Source organism: Castanea sativa, chromosome 3, assembly GCF_040712315.1.
Source record: "Castanea sativa cultivar Marrone di Chiusa Pesio chromosome 3, ASM4071231v1".
NCBI classification, from domain to species: domain Eukaryota; kingdom Viridiplantae; phylum Streptophyta; class Magnoliopsida; order Fagales; family Fagaceae; genus Castanea; species Castanea sativa.
In genome coordinates, this window is record NC_134015.1 from 7,836,601 (window position 1) to 7,858,958 (window position 22,358).

The window sequence follows — 22,358 nt, forward strand, 5'->3', positions numbered from 1 at the left end:
GCTATATGATGTTTCCAAAATGACTTTACTATTTAAATTTTATTTGTTAATTACCCTTAATTTATTGTTAAGTTGGTGCTAAATTTTATTAAAAATCATATTTTGAGAGGTACTTTAAAAAAAAAAAATTATTCCAATCTTCTGTTAAATTTGATCGAAATAGTAAGCTCATAATTTGATCTCCATTATGATTTCAAATTTAACTTTCTTGTACCTGTTCGATAGTTATCATCATTGAAAGTGTCAAAGTTTATAATTTTAGTAAAAATTTTGTAGTTTGTTATTGTGATTTTCATGTTTAGTTTCGGCAGAAATATAATAAAGATGACTGTGAAAGGCTTATTTCGTTTATTATTTTAATTTATGAAAGGATCTAAGAATATATTCCCCTCTCAATAATGGTTTTATACCCCAATTGTTTTAGGGGCTCTATATACTTGAGAGACTCTTTGAAGTTTAAGTTTCTGAGTATGCTTTCAGTTTTCGATATTACTTTCTGGGGTCTATGTCAAATTTATGTTTCATCCCCCCTCTCTCTTTTTGTATCATTGCATTATTATTATTATTTTTAGTAATGAGTTTTGTGTGGTCAGTCAAAAAAAGGGAATGTAATTTTTATATATAATTACAGGTTATTTATGGTAGTGTTATAGGGATTTGGCCATCTTTATGTAGCTGTTGGGCATGATTTTTATTTAAAAAGATTCTATTGATCGTTTACGGAATGCAGTGGCTAAAGTGAGACTTTGAATTAGAATCTCAAATGAATTAATTTGTTGGCTATCTCAGTGCTAAGAAAACACCATACACTGCTGATTTGTTTTTTTCAGATGGTTACTATTAGTTTCATTATATATAGGCGTTAATGTTGGCTGGCACATTGACAAAACAATTGACCATAGATGAAATGTGCTATATATAATACTTGAGGGTGGATAGCACAATGACGGATATGCCACAAAGTGTTCCTACAAGAAATGTGCAAGCGAATAAAGACCTACTCTTCTAAGTTTATGAAAATTATTTTGAAGGAAAAATGTCCACAAAAACTTATTTCTTTCAGTAGGTTAATTACTTACTTTCAACAAAAACAATTTTCAACAACTTGCTTTGTTGGGTTAATTACTTTGTTTTTCTAATTGACTTATTTTATTTTATTTTATTTTTTATTTTTCTTAAATGGAAAGATTTATATACACAAATGTTCTTTGTTAACTTAAATTTGCTAAAAGTTTCATCCTTTTTTAGTCAATTCGTATTCTCTTGATATTATAACTTTCTGCACTATTCTTGATTAAAAAGAAAAAGAAAAAGAAAATCATAATATGCTTCGAGCCATATTATGAATAGAAAATGAAACATATTCATTTTGAAACTAGTACTATTAATACATATAGAAAGCGTCATAATGGGGTATGATGATGTGTTAGATTTGTCTTTAACAACTTATTTGTAATGGGGTTTGGTTGATTGTTGGAGTCCATCCACTTAGTCAATCTTAGTGTGACAATCACCCACTTCTTTACTTCTTGTTTCTTTGATTAAATTGCATATTCCATCCTCAACCTTTGATTATTATTATTATTTCTGAAGATTCAACCTTTAAGTTTTATTTCAAAATCATCAGTATATTTTAAAATGTTTCATTTTTAGTCCTATGCTTTCCAAATTGTTTCCAAAGAGTTCTTATTGTCATGTGATGAATAAAATTGTTGACGTGACAAACAAGATTCATGCCATATCAAAGTGACCTCATTTCATGAATTTTTTTTGCTAAGCCATCATTTTGGATCCTTTAATTGACAAGAAGGAAAATTTTTAAAACATTTTAGAGTATAAGGAAAGTTTTGAAACAGAATTCAAAGGTTGAGGACCAAGTATGCAATTTAACTTCTTCTTCTTCTTCTTCTTCTTCTTCTTTTTTTGCGATATTGTGTTTGTGTAATTTGTAGATGGATGGTTATAGGTTAAATTTTCCAATGACTAATAATTGCGATTGGCCTATGTTGAGTGTGTAATTAAATTTAGTTAAAATCGTCTTTTACTTTGGGAAGATATATAACCAGTGAACTACCATTTAGTGGTCTGAATTTTTGAAGTTATTTGAGTACAATTGAAGTCATTAGTACTTTGAGCATCAACATTTGTCTTTATCATTTCAGGGGCATGGTTGAGCTACAAGAATAAGTGGAAAAGAGGTTAAACAGATGAGCTTTGGAAATATTAGCTGTAACAGCTTTTGGTTCCTTTGTCATTATCATATACACGCATAGAGCTGAAAGCATCCATTTTAGACCAAGAGTGTCTCTTAAAGGAATACATAGATCTTCTTCCATGAATTCTCTCTATTCACCTACTTCTTTCCTCCTTCCATCACATAGATGGCAGTTCACACCATGTCTTCAAGTACAACCACAAAATTTATATGTTCACCGCCTCTTGCCACTTTCTCTCTCCTCTGCACTAAAATCAAACTGTCCTTTACGTGCTCATAAGTCATCCATTGGTGCTACAATTCCCCCAAATGAGGGAGCGAGTATACGTAATTAACTTCGAAGACTTTGTTGAAAAAGATTGGTCATTTCTTGATTCGGATAATTTGATATCTGGAGAGGAGCTTAACAAAAATATTGATCGCATTATTTGCGGGGGAGATTGAAGAAACTTCTAAAGTGTTGGTTTCAATTGGTTCCGAAGGATTTTTAGATCAGTTGGTTGATTCGTCAAAATGCCAACTCTTGCTTGTCGTCCACGATTCACTTTTTCTGTTAGCTGGCATCAAAGAAAAATATGACAAGGTTAAATGTTGGCAAGGAGAACTTATACATGTGCCAGAGAAGTGGAGGCCACTAGATGTTGTGTTCCTCTATTTTCTTCCTGCTTTGTCCTTTAATCTTGACCAGGTTTTTGGAGCTCTTGCAAAACTTTGTTTGCCAGGTAACCTTTTATTAGATAGTGTTGTGGGTGTCATTAATGTTAAATTAATAGTTTCATTTTAAAGTAGCATTGGACTCTTTCTATTTGTGGGTAAAGGATTTCGCCCAAGACATCTAAATATATTCATTGATAGGAAAAATAATTAATGTGGACAAATATTGGATTTTTCTTTTCATCGATTACCTGACTCAGTTCAACCTAGTGAAGTTTTATTAATTTGGTATGTTAAAAAGGTTTAACCTTGAAATTATAACTGGTTAATAATACAATTTGTTAACTTTTTTGAGAAACACACACACACACACACATATATATAGGTTACTTCAGATTGCGCTACTCTAGTGGAAACATCTTTTATAGTACAGATGATGAGATGGTGTGATTGAAACTGTATCAAATCATAATGTTGTGTGTCTGTCAAAAAAGGGGGTGTTTTGTGGGGTGGGGGTGGATCCTTAGATTGTGCTCTTGCTTCCTATTATGTTACTACTTGCAATTCTGAGCTTTTTCTTATGCTTCTACAGGAGCAAGGGTGGTTATTAGCCATCCCCAAGGAAGGGACGTCTTAAAGCAGCAGCAGCAACAAAATCCTGATGTCATAATTTCTGATTTGCCCGAAAAGATGACATTACAGAAGGTGGCAGCTGATCATTCTTTTGATGTGGCTGAATTTGTAGATGAACCTGGTTTTTATCTTGCCGTTTTGAAGTTCTCTGATGTAAGATGTGGAATTTTTACCATAATTTTCTAGAGCTTTGACACGGTTTTAGAAATATTCTCATCAGTGAATATAATGCAAGTCGCAGAATCAAATGACCGAAACTCGGTTACAAATGCCTTCCTCGTCAAAGGCCACTAGCTGAATGATACATGAATGGAGTTTACCACAAAGCTTCTAGTATAGAAGTTGGTACATGAGCAGAAACTAAGCTAGCAGGTTGATACAATTGTTTATATAAAACAGAAGACAAGGTATGTTGAAAACCCAAGACAGATTGGGAGGAGAAAGCAAGCAAAGAGATTTAGCCAAACAGCTCAACTTCTTCTCAGCTCTTACAGTTGCACAAATTGTCACATTAAAGCTCTTTCTTAACACATCAAATGAAGTTTAGTTTAGGTAAAAAAAAAAATCTGCTCTTAATTTCTTGCATCAGAGAACTTCAAAACGGCAAGATAAAAACCAAGTTCATCTACAAATTCAGCCACATCAAAAGAATGATCAGCTGCCACCTTCTGTAATGTCATCTTCTCGGGCAAATCAGAAATTATGACATCAGGATTTTGTTGCTGCTGCTGCTTTAAGACGTCCCTTCCTTGGGGATGGCTAATAACCACCCTTGCCCCTGTAGAAGCATAAGAAAAAGCTCAGAATTGCAAGTAGTAACATAATAGGAAGCAAGAGCACAATCTAAGGATCCACCCCCACCCCACAAAACACCCCCATTTTTGACAGACACACAACATTATGATTTGATACAGTTTCAATCACACCATCTCATCATCTGTACTATAAAAGATGTTTCCACTAGAGTAGCGCAATCTGAAGTAACCTATATATATGTGTGTGTGTGTGTGTGTTTCTCAAAAAAGTTAACAAATTGTATTATTAACCAGTTATAATTTCAAGGTTAAACCTTTTTAACATACCAAATTAATAAAACTTCACTAGGTTGAACTGAGTCAGGTAATCAGATGAAAAGAAAAAATCCAATATTTGTCCACATTAATTATTTTTCCTATCAATGAATATATTTAGATGTCTTGGGCGAAATCCTTTACCCACAAATAGAAAGAGTCCAATGCTACTTTAAAATGAAACTATTAATTTAACATTAATGACACCCACAACACTATCTAATAAAAGGTTACCTGGCAAACAAAGTTTTGCAAGAGCTCCAAAAACCTGGTCAAGATTAAAGGACAAAGCAGGAAGAAAATAGAGGAACACAACATCTAGTGGCCTCCACTTCTCTGGCACATGTATAAGTTCTCCTTGCCAACATTTAACCTTGTCATATTTTTCTTTGATGCCAGCTAACAGAAAAAGTGAATCGTGGACGACAAGCAAGAGTTGGCATTTTGACGAATCAACCAACTGATCTAAAAATCCTTCGGAACCAATTGAAACCAACACTTTAGAAGTTTCTTCAATCTCCCCTGCAGAAATAATGCGATCAATATTTTTGTTAAGCTCCTCTCCAGATATCAAATTATCTGAATCAAGAAATGACCAATCTTTTTCAACAAAGTCTTCGAAGTTAATTACAGATACTGCTCCCTCATTTGGGGGAATTGTAGCACCAATGGATGACTTATGAGCACGTAAAGGACAGTTTGATTTTAGTGCAGAGGAGAGAGAAAGTGGCAAGAGGCGGTGAACATATAAATTTTGTGGTTGTACTTGAAGACATGGTGTGAACTGCCATCTATGTGATGGAAGGAGGAAAGAAGTAGGTGAATAGAGAGAATTCATGGAAGAAGATCTATGTATTCCTTTAAGAGACACTCTTGGTCTAAAATGGATGCTTTCAGCTCTATGCGTGTATATGATAATGACAAAGGAACCAAAAGCTGTTACAGCTAATATTTCCAAAGCTCATCTGTTTAACCTCTTTTCCACTTATTCTTGTAGCTCAACCATGCCCCTGAAATGATAAAGACAAATGTTAATGCTCAAAGTACTAATGACTTCAATTGTACTCAAATAACTTCAAAAATTCAGACCACTAAATGGTAGTTCACTGGTTATATATCTTCCCAAAATAAAAGACGATTTTAACTAAATTTAATTACACACTCAACATAGGCCAATCGCAATTATTAGTCATTGGAAAATTTAACCTATAACCATCCATCTACAAATTACACAAACACAATATCGCAAAAAAAGAAGAAGAAGAAGAAGAAGAAGTTAAATTGCATACTTGGTCCTCAACCTTTGAATTCTGTTTCAAAACTTTCCTTATACTCTAAAATGTTTTAAAAATTTTCCTTCTTGTCAATTAAAGGATCCAAAATGATGGCTTAGCAAAAACAATTCATGAAATGAGGTCACTTTGTTATGGCATGAATCTTGTTTGTCATGTCAACAATTTTATTCATCACATGACAATAAGAACTTTTTGGAAACAATTTGGAAAGCATAGGACTAAAAATGAAACATTTTAAAATATACTGATGATTTTGAAATAAAACTTAAAGGTTGAATCTTCAGAAATGATAATAATAATCAAAGGTTGAGGATGGAATATGCAATTAATCAAAGAAACAAGAAGTAAAGAAGTGGGTGATTGTCACACTAAGATTGACTAAGTGGATGGACTCCAACAATCAACCAAACCCCATTACAAATAAGTTGTTAAAGACAAATCTAACACATCATCATACCCCATTATGACGCTTTCTATATGTATTAATAGTACTAGTTTCAAAATGAATATGTTTCATTTTCTATTCATAATATGGCTCGAAGCATATTATGATTTTCTTTTTCTTTTTCTTTTTAATCAAGAATAGTGCAGAAAGTTATAATATCAAGAGAATACGAATTGACTAAAAAAGGATGAAACTTTTAGCAAATTTAAGTTAACAAAGAACATTTGTGTATATAAATCTTTCCATTTAAGAAAAATAAAAAATAAAATAAAATAAAATAAGTCAATTAGAAATACAAAGTAATTAACCCAACAAAGCAAGTTGTTGAAAATTGTTTTTGTTGAAAGTAAGTAATTAACCTACTGAAAGAAATAAGTTTTTGTGGACATTTTTCCTTCAAAATAATTTTCATAAACTTAGAAGAGTAGGTCTTTATTCGCTTGCACATTTCTTGTAGGAACACTTTGTGGCATATCTGTCATTGTGCTATCCACCCTCAAGTATTATATATAGCACATTTCATCTATGGTCAATTGTTTTGTCAATGTGCCAGCCAACATTAACGCCTATATATAATGAAACTAATAGTAACCATCTGAAAAAAACAAATCAGCAGTGTATGGTGTTTTCTTAGCACAGAGATAGCCAACAAATTAATTCATTTGAGATTCTAATTCAAAGTCTCACTTTAGCCACTGCATTCCGTAAACGATCAATAGAATCTTTTTAAATAAAAATCATGCCCAACAGCTACATAAAGATGGCCAAATCCCTATAACACTACCATAAATAACCTGTAATTATATATAAAAATTACATTCCCTTTTTTTGACTGACCACACAAAACTCATTACTAAAAATAATAATAATAATGCAATGATACAAAAAGAGAGGGGGGATGAAACATAAATTTGACATAGACCCCAGAAAGTAATATCGAAAACTGAAAGCATACTCAGAAACTTAAACTTCACAGAGTCTCTCAAGTATATAGAGCCCCTAAAACAATTGGGGTATAAAACCATTATTGAGAGGGGAATATATTCTTAGATCCTTTCATAAATTAAAATAATAAACGAAATAAGCCTTTCACAGTCATCTTTATTATATTTCTGCCGAAACTAAACATGAAAATCACAATAAAAAACTACAAAATTTTTACTAAAATTATAAACTTTGACACTTTCAATGATGATAACTATTGAACAGGTACAAGAAAAATTAAATTTGAAATCATAATGGAGATTAAATTATGAGCTTACTATTTCGATCAAATTTAACAAAAGATTGGAATATTTTTTATTTTTTTTAAAGTACCTCTCAAAATATGATTTTTAATAAAATTTAGCACCAACTTAACAATAAATTAAGGGTAATTAACAAATAAAATTTAAATAGTAAAGTCATTTTGGAAACATCATATAGCCAAGTTTCAACCAATATAATCAAATCCAACACACCAATACATATTAAAAAAATTCATATAAGGTTAGCACAAAATGTTGCTTAGATAAGCATATCAAAGCACTCTGCAAAGTAGAAGTTTTGGCAAAGATGTGAAAAAGAATGGCTCACTAAATGGGTTGATAAAGTCACCTACTTAGTATTATTAGGTTGCAGCCAATTTGATCAACAGAACATTGCAGAATAAAACTGAAAGAAGCAATAAAATCTTAAATTTTGGGCTATTTAAGTTAAATTTAATATTTTGAAAATATTTACAAAAAAAAAAAAAAGTCACTGAAACTCTGGTCTTAGATTTTTCATCATCTGAACAAAAAAATTTTAAGTTTAGAGTATAAGTAAAAGATCAATTATACAAGAAATGAATAGAAAATTTAAAATCCATTGCTTGGGTATTAGGTACTGAATTTCATCTCGTGTGAAACTGAAACCCACACCACCAAAAACCCCAGATCTGAACCGAACCCTACAATTTTAGCTCTCACTCGTGTGAAATTTAGCAATGAATATTTCATCAAATTCAAACCTAAGAATGAACATGAACCTAGCTAGTAATGAACATGAACATGAACCCAGTGAGTGAAACTACATTAAACAAGAGAAGAGATGGGTCACTCATAGCCATGGCAACCAATAACATCATCGAGGGAAGCAATCCAAAAGAGAGCTAACCTTCAGGCTTCGGCAAAGCTCATGCACAAGCTCGAGCTCAGTTGAGACTCTTTCACAGCAAAGCCAAAGATAGACTACTGAGAGTGATAGAGATAAAGATGATGAAGAGTTAGAAAAACCTCGCCTTGTCTTGTCGTCGAGAAAGTATATAGTGTTTCGAGAAAGAGAATTACTTCTGTCCGGAGCTGACAGAAAATGGCTTGTTTACGCCACCAATCAGGAGCTGCCATGTTAGACATTTAATAAGGAAGTACTACACTCTATAACACAGGATTATAACCCAAACCCATCTAAAACTTTCTTCTCAAAACCATGTAAAACGCAAGTTTGGAATTGAAGAGAGATGACACCAGTACAAATTTCACTTGCAATGTGGTTTTTTAAGATCTTCCCGAACCCCACTGCTCACCTTTCCACTATTCAATTAATTGATAATATCATTACCAATGTTTCTCTTGTTAAAGTAACTCCAAACCCAGACTCACACAACAAATCTACGGACACATCCAAGATTTCTGTAAAAAACTTTGGGAAAATAAAAACCCATGAAAATGCCAAAAAAAAAATCCATATAAATCAACAAAACCCACACCAATATGAACAGATTGATATCCAAAAAATAACCCAAACCCATCAAAACTTCGAAACCTAACAAATTTTGGGGAAATAACTAATCAAACAATAAATAGAAATCAGCTCAAACCTTGAGGTTGGGTGGGTCGGCGCCGGTTCAGAACGACGCCGCGGCGGCTCCAGCGGCGAGGTGGAGCTCTGGTGGTCAGAGAAGAGGAGAAGATGGCTTGGTTCGGCGTTGGTAAGGTATTCTCCAGGTCTGCTTCTGAATACGTTTTTGATAATTTTAGATGGGTTTGGGTTATAATCTTGTGTTATCAAGTGTACTGCTTCCTCGTTAAATTTCTGACGTGGCAGCTCTTGATTGGTGGCGTAAACAAGCCATTTTCTACCAGCTCCGGACAGAAGGTTTTCTCTATATGCATATATACACACAATTTTAAAAGCAAGCGACAACAAAAAGAGAGGAAATTTATAATAATAAAATTGATTTTTACCTTCTTTCTATATTGTGATACAATTAATTATGGGAAAAAATTTATGTTTTGTTTTGTATTCTCTTTTTTAAAAAAAACCGACATGGCAACAAAAAAAGAAAATATCTTATTTTCCATTTATATAGAAATAGTATTTCTATATATCACATTTTTAGGGATTTAATGTGTAAAATTTGGCAACTATGTGTAAAAATATGCTTAAAAATGAAAAGATTATAATTAGATATAATTATAATGGTTATAAGGAGGAAATGTGACTTTTGGGGCTTCTTTCCTAATTGTGACGCATTAAATTACACATTCAAACACTCATTTATTTAGGAGTATTTAAGGAGACTAATTATTCTATAATTAAAATAATATAAATGAGCAACAATTTGAAAATGTGTCAAATATGTATGACTTGTACAAATCATTGCTTGTACAAATCAGCATTTTGGGTGTGTTTCTTTTGCCTATAAAATTATACAATGAGTTGAACAGTGTGCTAAATTTTGGTGAGAGCAAACAAATAATGAGCGTAAAATTCATTGGATGAGTTGGGACAAGCTTTCACTACCTAAGACTCAGGGAGGAATGGGATTTCGCAATTTAAGGGCTTTTAATCTAGCAATGGTAACCAAGCAAGGGTGACGCTTGCCTAAGGAACCTAATTCTCTCCTGCATCGCTGCCTCAAAGCGCGTTATTTCCTAATGAGCAATTTTCTTGAAGCTCGGGATTGTCAAAATAGTTCTTACACCTGGAAGTGTATTATGGCTGCAACAATATATTCTATCCAAACCTACCTGGGTACTAAATGTTGGTGGGGGAATGGAGATAATGAATTTAAAATTCATTGAATGACTTCGGACAGAGATATGAGGGTGTCAGAATTAATTGATTTTGATGCTCATAGATGGAACCAACCACTTATTTTTCAGCTCTTCAGTTAGGCTGATGCCTCGGCCATTTTAAACACTCCTCTTAGCTATCGTTTGCCGCCGGATGACCTGTATTGGTTTCATTTGAAAAATGGTTGCTATTCGGTGAGGGGTGGGTATCATGTAGCTCGTCAGTTGATTAGAGAAGAGAATTGGGTTGAATCATCTACTGGGATAGTGGGACAGAGGGTCTGGAGGCTGAAAATTCCGAATAAAGTGAAGATTTTCGGGTGGAGGGCCTGCCATAATGCGCTGCCTACTGATCAAATTTGCTGAAGCGTAGAGTGTTAGATATGGCTACTTGTGAGATGTGCACTCTGACCGATGGGGATTGTATTCATGCTCTTTGGGAGTGCGGTGTAGCTCAGGACATATGGGCTGGAAGTTTAATGGGAATGCAGAAGTTAGCGACGCAGCAGGTCTCTTTTTTACATTTGGTAGAAAAATTGTTGGATGAGAAGCCCATGGAGGTATGTGAATTGTTTTTGGTGCAGGGGTGGCTTATCTGGAATCAACGGAATTTGATGGTGCACGGTGGACAAGTGCAGGACCCCTCTGTTATTAATAGGCGAGCTAAGGATTTTTTGGAGGAGTTTCAACGATCTCAAACTAGGCTCTCGGTGCAGCATAGCAGGGTACATCCAAGTTTGTGGCTACCTCCACCTACTGGGCATTTTAAACTCAATTTTGATGCTGCAGTGCGTTTTCGAACCCGCTGTCCACTGGATATGGGGCTGTTATCCGCAATGAGAATGCTGAAGTGATGGCCTCTTTTTCTGTCCGTGGTCCGATGGCTGTTGACAGCAGTGAAGCAGAGCTACTTGCATGTCGGAGGGCTTTACAGATTGCTATTGAGGTGGACATTACCGATGTTGTCATAGAAGGGGACAATGCAATGATCATAAGGTCCATTGCTAAGAAGGAGATTCGTGGGGCTCGGCTGGGGCACATTTTTAATGATATTCAAGCCTTGTTGGTAGAGTTATCATAGTTTTCTATTAGTAGCGTCAAACGAGAAGCTAATTTTGTGGCTCACTCTAACATATTCAGAGGATGTTTTTTGGATTGAGGATTCTCCTCCCCTGCTTTATAAGCTTGGTATTTTGATCTTACGCATATTCATTAATGAAGTTTGGTTTCCGTTTCAAAAAAAAAAAAATATATATATAATGTAATTTAAAAGATAAGTTTACCATTAAATCTTGATAATTTAAATACCAAAAAGAAAAATTTATGAATAAAAGTTAACATTTTTTACTAAAATAATATCCAAAAAATATAAATCCAGTTATATTGAACCAAGAAAAAAAGAAAATGAATCTCCACCATAAAAGAAATTTCCTCTTAATCATACTTTTAAAAGAAATAAAAGAAATCTTGGTCATATTAGATATTTTTATCTTGGATAAATTTTCCCATTTATTTGTGAAAAATGCATAAAGAGCATAAAAAATAAATAAATAAATAAAAGGTAAACATAATATTTCAATTTCAAGAGAAAAAATTATTTTCAATTATACTTACTTCAAGTTGAGGGAGTGTGACTTGTTCACAAACATCAAGGAAAAGGGGAGTTTTATTTCATCCATAATTTAGACAAGAACTTTTTTGAAAAAAATGGTATATTCAGCCAATGAAATCACAATTCACAAGGATACATACTTTCAACAGTTACATCAATACAAACCTAAAGGGAGAGTGTCATTTATATAAAGGTTGTTTGTGACTAGTGTCGTTTCGATAAACTTTAAAGGATTGTGAAATTATACAGGGAGATACTTAGTAGAACACCCAAACAAAGGAAATAATAACTATCTATTTCATTTCCTATACCTCTTTCGCTTATTTTTTTACTTGAAAAATAAATATTATTTTACATAACAATATGAGATTAAATTTTATAAAAATGTAGTGTATTATTCATTGCAAATTCGCATGCCCTTTATATGAGATTTGATTGCTATACATTAAAAAATGACTACTCATTTTGATGAAGTTGCTTTATTTGTCTTTCCTTTTACGCAAGACAATGTTTTCAACAAAAAAACAGTGGGCATGAATCGCATGATAGAAGGCATTCCGTCTAGTGCTCTTGTGCACTGTTGTCACTTGTCCTGTGCAGTGCATAGGAAGGCTAGACACAAGCCAACTTAAATTATTAAATTACATTCCACTTTATTTATTAAATCATATGACTCTGAACCAAAGAACCAGTTATGAATAAAACAAAGGATGGTAATGAAACTCAAATTATTTGAAACGAAGCTTTAACAAAAAGTAGTATGGAACCCACAACCAGTACATAAAATAAGCAAAAATCTACCTTATAATCAAATTCCAAACAGACACACTAAAACAACTTAAGCTTTACAATTAAGCTTAGGTAAGATGTCATTGATGACCCAGTTTGCCATATTCTTGTATGCGTTTTGTGTCATATGAATTCCATCCCAACTGAAAAATTCATCTGGATTGGGACAAACTGGTACATCAGGAGCTCCACACATTTTATCCAAGGAAAAGTCATAAGCACCTCCAACACCACAGCAAGCTTTTTGCACAGAAGTAGCATCAAATCCTGTCCATTGTGGAGCAATCAAAATTGCATTACTGAGTCTCTGTCATATCCAGTTACATATTGTTCTAGCAATTTATTAGAATTAGAGAGAGACTCACCAAGATGTGAAGCATTTTGGTAAACCGATAGGAAAGCATTGTAATAATCACCATATACTATAACAACATTAGGATTTTCTTTTTTCAGCTCTTCAATGGCTTTTTTGAGTAGATCATTGTGATATATTGATAAAGAATTCAATCCCTTTAGGCAGTGAAATTCATCATAATCAGCTGACTTGTTGGAATGGAATAATGTGAGATAAATTGGTACACAGCCGATTGGGAAGTTTCCAGGGACAACCACTCTTGCAGCTCCAAAACCAATGACCCTCTACAAACAATGTCATACAATAAGGACTCATTAATTATGGTAAGCAATTTTGCAAGGAAAACTTAGAAGAGTTTTTTTGTTTACTAATAAAACATACAGTGACAGCGTCCTTAATTTTTTTGACAACTTTTGGAACCAAATCTCCGACCACATTAGAGGATTTGCCCTGAAAAAATGGATAGTTATAATCATTGCCTCCAATTTCTCCCACCATGAATAGGCCTGTTTTAAGCTTCTCAACACAATCTATCAAAAAAACAAAAACAATTATATATTAAAAAAGTGAAAAGAAAAAAGTAGATAATTTGTAGATATTATATATTTTATATAAACCTATGGATAGAACTCACTCTTAAAAATCGGTTTGCAAAAGGAGGGTACCCAAAAACTTAAACGCACATATTTAAGCTTACACTTATAAAATGTGGAATACTAGGATCATAACAATATTTAAGGCAAATATATAAGTTTTGTCCAGGTTATGATCCATAGCCTTTTGTGGCAAAATTTCCTAAAACCTCAGGACACTTTGTTGTAATGGCCAGTTTACAAAAGGACTAACTTGAAATGTTTACAATTTTTTGAAAGAATAAAAATGAATTTTTCAAATTTCAAAAACTAGAACGAACCAAATTTTAGGGACCAATCTAACATTATCTCCTACATTTAACTTAGTATTACATGCTTAATTCAAATGATCAGAGGCTAACCATCATGATTGAGACAGATATTACTGAAAAAGGTGGACATCCAATCCAATTGCACACTGAGAGAATAACTGTCAGTAACTGGTGATGTAATATTCTCATCTATAAGGACACTTGCAGACAAGGCAGTGGCACCAGCCACTGCAAAATTCACCCCACGACCACGAACAAATGATGCATTCTTATTCAAGTAAGGATCAAGAAGTGGAATGCCTGCTGATTGAGCTGTGAAATTATAAAACCAAAAAAAAAATTAGTATAATCTAATTTTAACCATCGTATTGGTTCATGAGGTAGTTCTTAACACAAGTAGTGAAGTCACAGTGTCATTTCTCAAATCATGGTTAGCCCAGAAGCATTTTCTTTGTTACTTTTTTAAAAACCAACGTCAACTAAAAAAAAAAACATGAACATCAACAAGTTTAATATGATTCCTACCAATATAATCAATCATTAGCAACCCATTGGAGCACCTTCCAGTAGCTTTCTTGATGGTTTCACCATAGGGAAAACGAGCAGAAGGCACAGCTGGGCTCACAATAATCAAGTTGCCTGTGTCAGAGATAGAGTCTCCTAGGTTATATATTCCATCAAACTTGCAAACCTTAAGGGACTTAGCATTAATGCAATCATGTGGAACAAAAAGAAGAGAGAAAGCAATGACAGTGATGAGAAGCAAAGAGAAAACTGATTTGGTGGTAGCCATAATTTGCTGCAACAGAAAGAAGCAACTCTTGCGTGTTTTATATCCAACTAGAATCTTTCTCATATCCTGCTTTAATTTTGTTTCCATTTTAAGGGATATACCATGTGTGTTAATTTGTAAATCAGAGCTTTTAAAGCTATTTTTTTGAATGATGATAATACTTTTGTTAACAAATTAATGCCCTAAATGGATAGGTTAAAGTGCAATTAATTCTTTATTAAATAATATTTTTATACTTTTTCCAAGAACTAAAATAAAACTATTTGCAAATATTCAGAAAAAAACCCACAATCATGATGAATTTATTTCTACAAACCAATGAATTATCAACACGTGTACTTATTTCTTAAAAATATATGCATTATAGCTCATGAATCTGCAAGTTAAAAAATAATAAATATTTAATTATGAGTTGTAATAACAACAGCTAATTATGAGATGTAATAATAAATTATTATAACTCCTAATTAAACATGTATATATTATTCTTTAACTTGCAAACCAATGAGTCGTAATTCACAATAAAGAAATACACGTGTCAATAATATTGGTTTGCAGGAGTAAATTTAGGGTGGTTGTGTGCGTATTTTTTAATATTTGTGCACAATTTAATTATAGTTTTTGAAATATCCGGTTAACAGATGCTATTTCAATTGTTTTTTTCTTTTTTCTTTTCTTATAAAAATTTTCTAAAAATATTACTTAAATCAATAACTTTAAGATATTTGTTAACTTTTTTTTCTTTGAAAAAGTGTAAAAATATTATTTAATAGAGCATTAATTTCACTTTAATATGTGCTTTTATGGCATTGTTAACAAAAGCCTACAAAATATGATTATTACACCCAAAAAAATGACTCCCCAATCCCCATTTTGATGAAGCATTGCTTTTTTTTTTTTCTTTTTTTGAGAATATTATCGGTCTTTCCTTCTATGCAAGAGTTTGTATATAAAAAAATTCCCCTTAAAAACAACAAGATTGGACTTATCTCACATTCATTGCTGCGGCCATATTCTGAGAGATTTCCGAAAACCATGGCCTAGTTGTCCATTCAGGATCACAGAATTTGTGGGCGTAATGTGTGCGTTCAAATTACACAACCACACTGAATTGTTATATTTTAGGATAAATTGCAAATTACTCTTCTAAATTTTGGGATTGACTGGATTTTACACTCCAAAGTTTTAAAAGCTTGATTTTACACCCTAAAGTTTGGTTACGTTAGCAATTCACCCCCACTGTTAATTTCTGCCGTTAAATGACACATCATTATGCTGATGTGTTTTACTTTTGACAAATCAGCCTTAAAACTACATCGTTTTAGTGATTACCAAGCAAAGAGCTGGCATGCATCAAAACTACGTAGTTTCAAAGCTAAACTTAAAACAAAAACCGCCCCCTAAATGGCACAATTTCAGCCAAAATCCTAAAATCTAAAAACAAAAACTCACCACAAAAAACTAAGTTCCCACAAATGTACAACCACTTCAAAATGGGAACTACAAGTCTGGGCGTTTAGCTTTATCCTGCAGGGAACTATGAAAACTATTCCAACCACCTTGGGATTAGCCTTGTTTTGGGGAAAAATTACAAGAAATACAACTTGAATTTCCCCAACACACAATTTCCATGAAAAGAATGAATTCAAAATTTTCATCAGTGTCGTCTTTAACTGCCAAAGTAACAATTATCCCTCTACCACAAGATGCGAAGTACAGCAAGATCAACTGCAGATATTGAGACGAGGGTACTTGTGCAATATTTGATCACATCATACTTTGCAGCTTCTAACTGGGCTTTTAATGAATGAATTTCCTGTTGACAAGATTCAAAGAAACATACTTTGTGGGAACTGAGTTTTTTGTTGTGAGATTTTGTTTTTAGATTGTAGGATTTTAGCTGAAATTGTGCCGTTTGGGGGGAGATTTTTGTTTTAAGTTTAACTTTGAAACTACGTAGTTTTGATGCATGCTAGCTCTTTGCTTAGTCATCACTAAAACGACGTGGTTTTAAGGTTGATTTGTAAAAATAAAACACATCAACATAATGATGTGTCACTTAACGGCAAAAATTAACCGTGGGAGGTGAATTGCTAACAAAACCAAACTTTAGGGTGTAAAATCAAGTTTTTAAAATTTTAGGGTGTAAAATCCAGTCAACCCCAAACTTTAGGAATATAAATTGCAATTTACCCTATACTTTACTATGCACAAATATTCAAAAAAAACACACACACATATTCAAAAAAACATATAACCAAAATGAATTTATCCCTACAAACAAATAAATTATTGACAGGTGTATTTATTTCTTCAAAAAGTGTGTATTACAAAGCTCAATAGTTTGCAGGTTAAAGAATAATAAATACATAATTATGAGCTATAATAATAGTAATTAATAATTGTTTAATTATCGGTCGTTACAACTCATGTTATTCTTTTAACCTACAAACCAATATGAGCTAAGACATTTTTCAAAGAAATAAATACACATGTAAATAATTCACAATTGGTTTGCAAGAATAAATTCTTTGTGGTAGTGTGCATTTGGATTGCCTTGGGGATGAAAAAATTTTGCGTACTGTTCCTGTATTTTTTGGTACTATTCATGGACCCTACTGCACTTTTTAATACTATTCATGGACCCCACTGTACTATTTTAACTAAATTTTATCTTTATCTACAGTATTTTTAGTAATAAGTTTTCAGTTTTAGCAAAATAAGTAGTATCCAAACACACCCGTAATGTGTGTTTTTTGAATATTTGTGAATAGCTTGATTTTGATTTTTGAAAAAAAATATATAAAAATATTATTTGAGAGAGCATTAATTGCACTTTAACATGTGCTCTTACTAAAAACTTTCCTCCCCCTAACTGTCTACATATCATAGTTTTAAAAACCGATATGGTCAAAGAATCGATTTGTGCCCCAATTCCCCGTTCAACCCAGTTTTTATCGAACTGGATTGGTGCCTAATTTCCAGTTGAACTGGCCAATCCAGTCTGTTTTTAAAACAGTGCTACAATCTTGGAAAGTTTAAAAAACCAACTTGCGTTTTTTCATGTAAAATTCAAACCTCTCAGATCAGAGTATTAGGTTGTGTAGGATTTTCTTTTTTATGTCTACCTCTTGTCACAATCCATCCATTCTTATCTCAATAATTTTGTTTTCATACCTTCATTCCTTCTTTCCTTTCCTTTCATTTCCTTATTACCTAGTTTTTTAATCCAACATGGATGCTTGAATGGAGGAGTTATGGAAAAAGTTTCACCTCTTTGAAGAAGAAAAGGAAGTTCTGGTTGTTAGCTCTCAGGAAATGGCTCTCTCTAAAAAACAAGTTCAATTTTGTCTTTTATTCAAGCTACAAACCAACAAGGGTTTTAACAATGAGGTTTTTAAATCTATTTTTCAACAATTTGGGCGCTGCTCACATGTTATAACTATTAAAGAAGTTGGGAATAATTAATTTCTAGCTATTTTTGTCAAGGAGGAGAACAGGATTGAAGTTCAAGATAGAAGTCATTGGTCTTTTGATAAAAGACTTATTTTATTGAAGCGTTTCAACGGTGATCTCAGCTCTAGTAATGTTACTTTCCAACATTCTCCTTTCTAGATTCGAGTTTTTAACATTCCTATTAAAATTATAAACAGAAATATTGGTACTCGTATATCTAATGAGATTGATACTCATATATCTTATGGTTGATGCCCTTAAAAGTGGTCTAGCTTGAGGACCCTTTCTTCATATTTGGGTGGACGTTGATATCACAAAACCTTTGATAAGAGGAAAATGGTTCAGATTGAAGATGTAGAAGAATGTTTGGCCTTTTTCAAATATGAAAGGCTACCAATCTTTTGTTATCATTGTGGTATACTCACTCATCAGGATCATGAATGTCAAAAAATTAAAGAAGATTGTCTCTCGTCGGATGATGATGATTTTCAAATTGGTCCATGGCTTTGTGCTATGGCTCCAAAACTTGGTCAGAAGAAGAGTAAGTGTGCGTTTGGGTGGTTCAAATTAAATTCTGATGGAGCATCCTTTGGGAACCAAGAGAAGGCAGGGGGGGGGGGGAGGGCTTATCCGAGACTCTCATGGCAAATGGGTAAAGGGTTATATGCGATACATTGGAATAACTACTAGTATCATTGCTGAATTTTGGGCTCTTAGAGATGGTCTCAGGCTTGCCTCACAGATGGGAATCACACACTTGGCCGTGGAGTTGGATACCAAAGTGATTGTTGATCTTGTTTTATCAAGGAAAACCCCTACCAGCTCATGCACTTCACACTTAAATGATTGCAGGTACCTTCTCAAACAGTTTCAAAGGACCAAGATCAGACATCTGTTTAGGGAGGCCAACAGAGGAGCTGACTACCTTGCCAAGAAAGCTTGTTCCTTGGTTAATGATGTTGTTAATGATTTTGTTGTTTTGAATGCTCCCCCTTCCCCTGATCTTGATGTAATTTTGAACCTTGATGTTCACGGTCTGTACTCTCTAAGGCTCATAGCCAATACGTTGTCTTTTGTGACTAGTTAATCTAATATAATTCAGCATCTCAACCAAAAAAAAAAAGATTAAAAATTAAAATTATTTCACTATTCAGCTTTTTTTTGCTACTATTTATGGGCTCCACTGCACTTTTTGGCACTATTCATGGCCCCACTGTACTATTTCAATTAACTTTTAACTTTATCTACAGTACTTTCAGCAATAATTTTTCAGTTTCAACAAAATAAGCAGTATCTAAACACACCCTAATTTTAGACAATCCAAACCAAGAGAGGAAAACGATGATGAAATACATGTATCCAAAGATGAAAAAGGTGAAGCTAAGTCCTCTCAAATCTATCATCAACTGACAATTCCTCAGTTGGCCGGAAAATCCAATGAGATGGCAGTTAGGCATCTGCTAGATGGGCCCACCAGAAATTTTATTGAGCAGGAAAATTAGAAATCCTCTTATTCTTAACAAGTTTCCATTTTTGAGTGGGATATTATCCCACCCAAATCCAAAATATAGTACACATCTCTCTCTTCTTAAGAGCTTCTCTCTCTAACTTTCAGAGTTTAGTTCCACTTAGGAGTGTTGTATTTTGTTTCTAACTAGGTGATGTGTGTTTTCCAACTTCGTCAGCACCTTTACCCAAAATACTCCACCCCACCTCTTTTCCTATCTTATTATTTCCCATCACTCCCTTTCATATTTACTTTCCTCTGCTTCTTTTATTGTATCAACCATCTGTTTTTACTTCTTCTTTGTTTATTGTGCACTTCTTTGGCTTTCCTCCTTTAGATCTTTTCTTTAAATTTCTTTTGACTTTTCTCTTTTCCTATTTCTACACATATCCTCATTTTTTGTTCTTGTGTGTTTTTTTGTGTTGTCCTTGTCGTGGTGCTTGTGTTGAGTATTTTGAGTCAAGTTACTTGCTGTCGAGCTGTTGTTCCTTTATCACATGTACATGGGGACTATTTTGCAGCTCGTAATTTTGGCTAGTCCGAAAGTAGTGGGTCAGAGGTGAGCTCTAAACCCTTTATAGAAGAATCTGACTTTGATTCTCTAGTTAGTGAGGATGGTGAGGCCCCATTTGCTAAACATGGGCCCTTTCTAGAGGCAGATCCTGAAAATGTTGACATGCAACAAGAGTTTTGGAGTCACTGTGCATTTGGGTTTATTCTTGACTATAGAAAGTTTTCAATCTCGTACCTACAGCAACTTATCAACAGTGCATGGCGAATCCGAGGTGTGGCTACTATTGTAGGTAGAGATTCTTTCTTTTACTTGATCCATTTTGAGAAGATAGAGGATCTAGAGGATATGTGTGCTAAGGGTCCATGGGTCGTTGATGGTGCCCTCCTGGTTTTGGAAAAATGGAGACCCAATTTGGTTATCAACAGATTGCACCTTAATTTGTGTCTATTTGGGTTCAATTACATGGTTTACCTCTTGAGTATCAGTACCCAGAACTGGCTGAACAGATGGGTCATTTGATAGGCTTTGTTGAGAGAGTTGACTGGGAGGATTGGATTCCTAGAAACATCAAGTTCATGCAAGTTCGTGTGCGTTTGGATCCGTGGATGCCGATCGTTTCTGGGTTTATGCTTCGTCTAGATGATGGTACCAAGACATGGATTTGGTGCCGATATGAAAGGGTACATAAATTATGCACCATGTGTGGTTTGATCGGTCACACTAGAGGATATTGTAATGAGAGCATGGATGAAGTGGAGAGGAGTTTGATTTGCCAGAGGCAATGTATTTAGAGAATCTATCATGTGCAGTATGGTTTTGACTCAATGGAGCCTCATTTTCATAATGAGCTAAAGGCCTTCTACAATAGAAAGAGACTTTAGACGACTCAGGTTCGTAGTAGCAACATGCAACCTAATAATCATGAGCAACCTCATCATCCAGACCCAAACCTTAATCATCAACCACGAAATGCTATCCCTACGTCCCATGATGAGAATACCTAAGTTTCCTCGGATCCTACCACACTTCAACACCATCAAACTGACCATGCAAATCTGTACTTAGCCATTTTCTCTCTCAATCTTGGTAATTCCTTTGTACCTCCTACTCCTGTGAATTCCCCTGACACTACCCCCTTACACCCACACCAAAATGTTAATCCTCATCTGGTTCCTGAGAATGCCTCACAGGGTTCCCATAATGAAGGAAATGTCCCCAATCCTTCACTTCTATGGACATGGGTAGATGGTACAGGGCCTTATATCACAACAGAGGAATTGAGAACTCAAATAGAATTTAGCTCAGACACAGAGAGTGATTTTGAAACTGTTAGGATGTTTAATCTAGATAAGCTGAATGAAGGTTGCCCCGACTGGCTACGTATGGATGCATAGGATATGGGACGAGTTCCAGAAGCTACTGACTCATTTGTATATTCTCTAGTCAACAGGGTGGACAGAGATAGGCTATGGTTTGAAATTGGTAACTCTAGTTCTGGGCCAAGCATAAGGAGAACTAATGATGTGGGCCAACAACTTTTCATAGCCCATCATAGGGCAGACTCACTAATAGGAACATGCCCTACACAAACTGTGAGCTTAGACACTGGCCTTAATATCATACCTGTTGCTGAGCCCCGTGGGCTAGGCCCTGGTCCACCTTTCCCTACCTCTATTGATTCGGAACCTAGTTTCCTGTCAAGTATGCATTGCAATGAAGTATTGGCAAAGACTGATAGAGCTGCTAGGAAGAGGTTCGAACCAGATTTTGGGAGGCTGGGAAGGAACATAAGACAGAAATTACTTTATGGATTTCTTCAAAAGGAAGGTATCAATGACACTTCTCTGGCTAAATCATCTTTTTATACCATGCCTTATGTATTCCCTAATGATGATGAGATGCTACTTGAATATCCAAATGGGTGCTATGAAGCTAGCCCTATGCAGCTTCCCCAACAGCCATGAGGATTATGAGTTAGAATTATAGAGTTCTAGGCAAATCCTCTGCAATTCTCAAGTGTTAGAAAAAAGCCCAGGAGTTAAAACCAGACATTTTGTTTCTTATGGAGACTAGGCTAAT

At 34.1% G+C, this 22,358-nt stretch overlaps 3 protein-coding genes and 1 pseudogene across 3 annotated transcripts; 2 read left to right on the plus strand and 2 right to left on the minus strand.

Moving 5' to 3' along the window:
- The first annotated feature begins 2,524 nt into the window (after positions 1-2,524).
- Positions 2,525-3,688, plus strand: LOC142628439 (uncharacterized; annotated as a pseudogene).
- Positions 3,689-3,855: 167 nt separating this feature from the next.
- Positions 3,856-9,446, minus strand: LOC142628440 (uncharacterized). The gene is made up of 5 exons (XM_075802543.1): positions 9,414-9,446; positions 9,152-9,329; positions 5,547-5,582; positions 4,807-5,094; positions 3,856-4,280 (listed from the first exon to the last, which is right to left on the minus strand). Exons 1-5 carry the CDS (start codon positions 9,444-9,446, stop codon positions 4,075-4,077), a joined length of 741 nt encoding a protein of 246 aa, XP_075658658.1. The 3' UTR covers positions 3,856-4,074.
- A 1,286-nt stretch (positions 9,447-10,732) lies between these two features.
- LOC142628441 (uncharacterized) lies at positions 10,733-11,203 on the plus strand. Its single transcript, XM_075802544.1, has one exon. It carries the CDS (start codon positions 10,733-10,735, stop codon positions 11,201-11,203), a length of 471 nt encoding a protein of 156 aa, XP_075658659.1.
- A 1,539-nt stretch (positions 11,204-12,742) lies between these two features.
- On the minus strand, positions 12,743-14,806 carry LOC142626910 (acetylajmalan esterase 2-like). The gene is made up of 5 exons (XM_075800632.1): positions 14,535-14,806; positions 14,100-14,321; positions 13,487-13,635; positions 13,116-13,389; positions 12,743-13,017 (listed from the first exon to the last, which is right to left on the minus strand). The coding sequence occupies exons 1-5, from the start codon at positions 14,800-14,802 to the stop codon at positions 12,800-12,802; spliced, it is 1,131 nt and encodes a 376-aa protein (XP_075656747.1). The 5' UTR covers positions 14,803-14,806; the 3' UTR covers positions 12,743-12,799.
- Positions 14,807-22,358: the final 7,552 nt, after the last annotated feature.

Excerpts from the sequence above, each read along its gene's own strand:
- LOC142628440 (XM_075802543.1), bottom strand. The coding sequence starts at position 9,446 with ATGCATATAGAGAAAACCTTCTGTCCGGAGCTG. Across the intron at positions 5,583-9,151 it reads CCGACCCACCCAACCTCAAG|GGGCATGGTTGAGCTACAAG; the intron begins GTTTGAGCTGAT and ends TTATCATTTCAG. Across the intron at positions 5,095-5,546 it reads CAAGAATAAGTGGAAAAGAG|GGGAGATTGAAGAAACTTCT; the intron begins GTTAAACAGATG and ends TTATTTCTGCAG.
- LOC142628441 (XM_075802544.1), top strand. The coding sequence starts at position 10,733 with ATGGCTACTTGTGAGATGTGCACTCTGACCGATGGGGATTGTATTCAT.
- LOC142626910 (XM_075800632.1), bottom strand. The coding sequence starts at position 14,802 with ATGGCTACCACCAAATCAGTTTTCTCTTTGCTTCTCATCACTGTCATT. Across the intron at positions 14,322-14,534 it reads GCTAATGATTGATTATATTG|CTCAATCAGCAGGCATTCCA; the intron begins GTAGGAATCATA and ends ATAATTTCACAG. Across the intron at positions 13,390-13,486 it reads AAATTAAGGACGCTGTCACT|AGGGTCATTGGTTTTGGAGC; the intron begins GTATGTTTTATT and ends CATTGTTTGTAG.